Source organism: Triticum urartu, chromosome 5A (genome assembly GCF_056163025.1).
Source record: "Triticum urartu cultivar PI428250 chromosome 5A, HENAU_Tu73, whole genome shotgun sequence".
Classification (NCBI taxonomy): domain Eukaryota; kingdom Viridiplantae; phylum Streptophyta; class Magnoliopsida; order Poales; family Poaceae; genus Triticum; species Triticum urartu.
In genome coordinates, this window is record NC_141877.1 from 235,858,474 (window position 1) to 235,865,324 (window position 6,851).

The window sequence follows — 6,851 nt, forward strand, 5'->3', positions numbered from 1 at the left end:
GCTTCGAGTTGATCCCCAAACCTTGCCGACAATTCCTTCTCCATTTATCGAGGCTCCTCCGAAAATCTCAACATTTTTGGACACTTCTCAAACCCGTCCTAGTTCAAACCATTTGGATTAAATTCAAAGAAATTTGAATTTAATTTTTCATTCATGCCCACTCCATTTTCTCTGGAATCATACACATTTTTATGAGTCTGGAAAAACTAACCGCATGCCCTAATTCTTCTTTCCTTTCTTCTAGTTCTCTGTTAATGAAAAGAGAAAGGAGGAAGAGAGAAGCCCAGCCGCCACTTGTATCAAGCCGGACCAATTTGGCCCAAGGCCCAGGCCACCGCAGCTTTCCCAAAGCCCAGCCAGTGCCCACCGGCTCTAACCCTAGCGAACCTCTTCCCCTAGCCCATCTCAGCCCGATCGATCCCCTCCTCTCCTTCGTTTCCTCCTCGCGCCGTCAGCTCAGGGAGATGCTCGCTCGATCCCCACTCCCTCCTTTCGCTCTCTCCCTCACGCAGCGCACCCGGTGCCCGATCCCCTCGAGCCTCCTCCCCGTGCGCGACGGCCCTGTAGATGCTCCCTTCATTCGGCCTCAACCACCGGAGCCACGTCGCCTCCCCGCCATGGCGCCCGCGCCTCCAGCAGTGCTGCGCCAACAGCGTCGCGGGTGACCCCCTTCCTCTCCCGTTGTGCCGTCGTTCTGGCCAGCGAGCCCATCTCCTCCTCGAGCTGCTCCGCCGCTGCTGTGCTCTCAGCCTCCGGCAGCCGCTGCTGCGGTTCGGCGCCCCTGCTTCTCCTTCGTCACCGGCGAGCCACGCCGTCCTCCACGAGCAGCCGAGGGCCAGCACATCTCCGCCGCGTCCTCCTTCTCATCTGTGTTCGCCCCGTCGCAAGGGAGCGCGGGCCCATGTGCCCTTCCATGTCGTCACAGCCTCGCGGGAGCCACCGCTGCTGACGTCCAGTGGGACACCCTGTCGCAGGACCTCGCCGTCCACCTCCTTTGCTTCGTCGTCGCTGCTAGGGCCGCCCCATCTCTTGATCTGGACAGGATCCGGCAGGCACAGCTCACCCCAACCACCGTGCCCTGCATCCCGCAGCTGGCCGCCTCCAGCCCCCGTTCGCGACCGCACCAAGTCCAGCAAGGCGTCGCCCGTACACGTTGAATGCGCTGAGTCCATGCATCGCGCCCCTGTTGCTGTTAACGCCAAGTCCAAGGGTCACCGAACAGGGAATGACGCCAAGTACCAGGTCAATGAGGACCGCCAAGTTCGTCTTCCGCCGTCTCCAAAATCGACAAGTGCTACACGGAAACGTCAAGTACCCCTACGCGCGAAGACGCCAAGACCGTTTTGGGATTCACCAAGTACCGCTACCGATGGCTCGAACATCTACGAAAACGTGTATGACCGTCGTCGAAACTGCAAAGTACCTCTACGCACGGATATCGCCAAGTACCACGATACTGATAACATCCATTACTACTAGCGCCAAGGGTTTCATCAAGTTCAACTACATTGACTACGAACGATGATGACCCTGAACATCTACGTAACGTGTACCACTACCGCCGTCTTGGGAATCGCTAAGAACGACAAGTACCTTGACGCCCGATGCATAGGACAACTACCGTCGACCCTCGAAGACCCCGTGGACGTCAAGTTCCTCGTTGTGACCCCGAACACCTACGGAGTCTGTACAACTACGAAGCGAGAACGACTACCTCCATTACAAACGTCCCGAGAACGTGTACTTCGTCTAGTTTGCATCGAACGAGAACCGTCCCGTTTGCACGCTTCGAAGGTATAATCCCGAGATGACCGCCCGTGGACCGAATGCTTGTGTTATATGAGATGCACCCTATGTCTGCACCGTGCCCGTAGTGTCTCTTGCTTCCATGCCATCAACTCGTGGGAACCCGAAATCCGGGATCACCCCATCGTTCATCGCATGACCTGCTCCCGTCACTCTCTCTTTTGCATCGGTATCTCAATCGAGTTACCGGAACCGGAATATTGCCGTGGCATCACTTTCGGATTCATCGCCGTGGCACCCTTTCTTTCCACCACGGTGACAAATGCTTCATAACATGCTCTTGTAACATTTTCATAAAATTGCTTAAAACTTGCGCATGTCATCCACATCATGATAATAACATTTAAAATGTTTAAAATTGTTGTTGCATTAAAATTACTAATGCACATGAGGATTTACCGGAATTGTTGTTTGATGTTTCCGGCCTCATTTAAATGCCTAACTGTGTATTTTACTCATGTTTCACCTCTTGCCATGTTAAGAACATTTAATTTTGTTGGGTACATAACCGGTAGTGAACTAAATAATTGAATGTGGTGTTCCGTCTTGCATATTGAGCTCCACTTAATTTGTAGTATTGTTTGTGCACTTTGCCATGCCATGCCTCATTAAACCTGACATACATCATAGTTGATTGTGCATCATGCCATGTTTATGTGATGGTTGTTTACCATATTGTTTGCTTCTTTCCGGTGTTGCTTCTTCGGGTTAGTTCTGATAACATCGCGTTTGTGAGGATTCGTTCGACTTCGTCCATTTGTCTTCTTCATGGACTCGTTCTTCTTCCGTGCGGGATCTCAGGCAAGATGACCATACCCTCGAAATCACATCTATCTTTGCTTGCTAGTTGTTCGCTCTATCGCTATGTCGTGCTACCTACCACTTGTTATATCATGCCTCTAACCCACCTTTCCTAGCAAACGGTTGTTTGGCTAAGTTACCGCTTTGCTCAACCCGTTTTATAGCGTTGTTAGTTGCTGGTGCAGCTGAAGTTTGTTCCATGTTGCAACATGGATATGCCGGGATATCACAATATCTCTTGTTTTAATTAACGCATCTATATACTTGGTAAAGGGTGGAAGGCTCGGCCTTACGCCTGGTGTATTGTTCCACTCTTGCCGCCCTAGTTTCCATCATACCGGTGTTATGTTCCTTGATTTTGCGTTCCTTACGCGGTTGGTTGTTATGGGAACCCATTGACAGTTCGCTTTGAATAAAACTCCTCCAGCAAGGCCCAACCTTGGTTTTACATTTGCCTAACAACCTATACCTTTCCCTTGGGAGTAATTAACCCAAGGGTCATCTTTATTTTAACACCCCCCCGGGCCAGTGCTTCTCTAAGTGTTTTTCCGAACCGAGTAGACTGCGGGGCCACCTCGGGGAAACTTGAGGTTTGGTTTTACTCGTAGAATGTCTCATCCGGTGTTGCCCTGAGAACGAGATATGTGCAGGTCCTATCGAGATGTCGGCGCATCGGGTAGTCTTGCTGGTCTTGATTTACCATTGTCGAAATGTCTTGTAACCGGGATTCCGAGGCTGATCGGGTCTTCTCGGGAGAAGGAATATCCTTCGTTGACCGTGAGAGCTTGTGATGGGCTAAGTTGGGACACCCCTGCAGGGTTTGAATTTTCGAAAGCCGTGCCCGCGATTATGTGGCAGATGGGAATTTGTTAATATCCAGTTGTAGAGAACTTGACACTTAACTTAATTAAAATGCATCAACCGCGTGTGTAGCCATGATGGTCTCTTTCCGGCGGAGTCCGGGAAGTGAACACGGTTCATGTGTTATGCTTGAATGTAAGCAGTTTCAGGATCACTTCTTGATCACTTCTAGTTCACGACCGCCATGTTGCTTCTCTTCTCGCTCTTATTTGTGTATGTTAGCCACCATATATGCTTAGTGCTTGCTGCAGCTCCACCTCATTACCCTATTCTACCCATAAGCTTAAATAGTCTTGATCTCGCGGGTGTGAGATTGCTGAGTCCTCGTGACTCACAGATACTTCCAAATAGTTGCAGGTGCTGATGATACCAGTGCAAGCGACACAACCCAACTCAAGTGGGAGCTCGATGAAGATCTTGATCATTGCTTTGTTTCTTTTTCGGTTGATCAATAGTGGAGCCCAGTTGGGACGATCGGGGATCTAGCTTTTGGGGTTGTCTTCTTTTTTTTTTTGGTTTCGTAGTCGGACCTTGGTTGTATTCTGGATGATGTATGTTTAACTTGTATTTGTGTGAAGTGGCGATTGTAAGCCAACTCTTTATCCCTTTCTTATTCAGTACATGGGATGTGTGAAGATTACCCCTCTTTTGACAAGCCTACCATGCGTCTATGCCTCTAAGTCGTGCCCCGACACGTGGGTGATATAGCCGCATTGTGGGTGTTACACACAGCTGGAGGTGGCACCTGATGGAGGTGCTAGTGCAGTGGAAGTATGATGTAGGGTAGAACCCTATGTGGCCGATCTTTCATGAAAGGAGCGGATCACGCGAAGAACATGAATAACACGAGGGGGAAAACGAGGGGAATCACGAGGGGAATCACGAGGGGAAACACGAGAGAAACACTAAAACCAACAAGATATGGTCACACATATGCTAGATCCTCGAAACACAAAGAGATACACGATCCAAATCCAACAAGGGACGATACAAAGGGTAGCCGGTTCTTCTCCGTGAGGAGGTCTTGAATCCACAAGGGGATCTTCCCGTAAAGGGGTCTTGAATCCAAGGTGGATCTTCTCCGAAGAGGGGCCGCTGTCTCTCTCAAGGAGTAGATCCGATATGGATGAGCGAAGCTCTATCTCACAAATGAGCTAACACAACGCTAACCCTAGAAAGTAGGACGAGGTGGATTATATATAGTCTAGGGGGCAAAGGGCTACACGGGCCTCAGCCCTTACACTGTGCGCAGATAGGGGAGGCCGGACGTCCGGGCGTCGGGCCGGATGTCCGGGCTTTCACGCGGGGCCGGATGTCCGGGCGTTCACGGAGGGCCGGATGTCTGGGCTATGGAGGCCGGATGTCCGGGCTGGTGAAGCTGGCCATGTCGCTCTCGGGAAGGTGGTGTCCGAATATCCGGGCTCGAGGCCGGATTTCAGGGCCGGGCCGGATGTCCTGGGCCTGTAGTGTCTTGGCGGCTGAGCGGCTATGGTGGGTATCGGGTCGGACGCCCGGGGTCGTGGCTGGATGTCCGGGGCCTGGGAGGTGTCCTTGACTCCTTCCATTGGTTTTTTTCATCCGTGAACTTGGGGGCTTGTACATCTTCACGTGCATCTTCGAGAGGATCCTTTTGATACCTAATCATGCACAACGTCTCGGACTTAGGTAGTAGCCATGTCTCATGCATAGAAAGTGGAAGTTTGGAGAGGAGTGAGTTCACCTTATCTTCGATAGCCTTGGCTCGGGCTCTTGTCATTGGTCCAAGTGGTGTCGTTGGAGGTGTAGGTGCGTCCATGGGGATGATCGTGGGATGCTCCGCATCATCTCCCCTCCCTTGGGGAAGATCCGACCTCGGATTGAAATCCTCATCACCATGGTAGGGCGAGAGATCTTTGACGTTGAAGATATCGCTCACGTTGTACTTGTCGCGGGGGAGGTCGATCTTGTAAGCGTTGTCGTTGTAGCGTGCAAGCACCTTGAAGGGTCCGTCCGTTCGTGGTCGAAGTTTGGACTTGGGTTCTTGGGGAAAGCGGTCCTTGCGAAGGTGTAGCCACACGAGATCGCCAATGTTGAAGACCATGGGGTGCTTGTTGATGTTGAGCTTGGTCGCCAATGTTGAAAACCACGCTGAATAGTATGTCTTGTATCTTCATGCACCTTCTTGAGATGAGTCACACATGCACTTGCATCCAAATTGATGTGCTCTTGGAGTGGTAGAGGAAGAATTTCCGATGGTGACAATGGGTTGAATCCATAGACGACCACGAAGGGGGACTTGCCGGTAGTTGAGTGTCTTGCGTGGTTGTAGGCGTACTCGGCGATCGGTAGGCACGGTTGCAAGATTTTCCTACAAAATAGATGTGCAATATGTGAAGTATCATCTATCTTCTGGCAAGATATGAAATGAGCCATGTTGGAGAATAGGTTCACAACAACAAACACGAAATCCTTTCCATTCCTATTTCTAGGCAACCCAAGCACAAAATCCCTACTAAAGTCTTCCCATGGTTGATATGGAATTGGAAGTGGCATGTAAAGACCAAGAGATTGAGCTTTGCACTTAGCTTAGAGACATGTATTGGTTGGTGAAGTGGTTGATGTCGGGAAGCATCGTGGGACAAAAATAGTGCTTGGAGAGCGTAGCAAGTGTCTTGTCGTGTCCAAAGTGGATGAGTAGTTGAACTTGCCATTGGATCGTCTTAGGTTCCTCAGGGTTGATGCGGTAGGGAAACTTGTTAGGAAGGTGCGCTCCGCGGGTGATGTCGATTCGGTGTTTAATGCCTCGTATAGGAGGTGGACCCGGAGTTAGCTCGTCGGGGAAAACATCTTGAAATTCCTGCAAAAAAGAAGATAACACTAAAGGTAGAGTGTGAGAGGTGTTAGCTTTTGGTGCCTCGTCATTGCACGAAAGGTCATAGTGCATGACACTAGATGGGTTCTCACACACTTCTCTCATCTCACGTGTGATAGCAAATAGAACTAAGTTCTTCTCGTCGCTCATCTTGGAGGCGCTCACTTTGGGCTTGTGGCGCTCACTTCCTTTTTGGTGGCTTGCTCTCTCACTATTTCTCCATGATGGGTGGCTTTCTTGTCGGTGATCACTTGGCTTGGAGACATAGGTCGAAGTACATACTCCTTCAATTACATCTTGAAGATGTAGTGGTTCGTTCGGCCGTTGTGGATGACACCTCTATCAAAGTGCCATGGGCGTCCAAGAGGAAGGTGGTAAACGGTCATTGGAATGACATCACACTCTAAAGTGTCTTCGTAGGCACCGATTTTGAAGGAGACTTGTACTCGATGCTCAACTTGGATAGTGTCGGGGTCGCTAAGCCATTGAACTTTGTATGGATGAGGATGTTCTATCTTTGCCAATTGGAGCT

General features: G+C 50.4%; 1 protein-coding gene across 1 annotated transcript; it reads left to right on the top strand.

Annotated features, from left to right (window-relative positions):
• The first annotated feature begins 205 nt into the window (after positions 1-205).
• On the top strand, positions 206-4,103 carry LOC147970905 (uncharacterized). Its single transcript, XM_087522710.1, has 2 exons — positions 206-1,794; positions 2,519-4,103. Exon 1 carries the CDS (start codon positions 568-570, stop codon positions 1,477-1,479), a length of 912 nt encoding a protein of 303 aa, XP_087378836.1. The 5' UTR covers positions 206-567; the 3' UTR covers positions 1,480-1,794; positions 2,519-4,103.
• Positions 4,104-6,851: the final 2,748 nt, after the last annotated feature.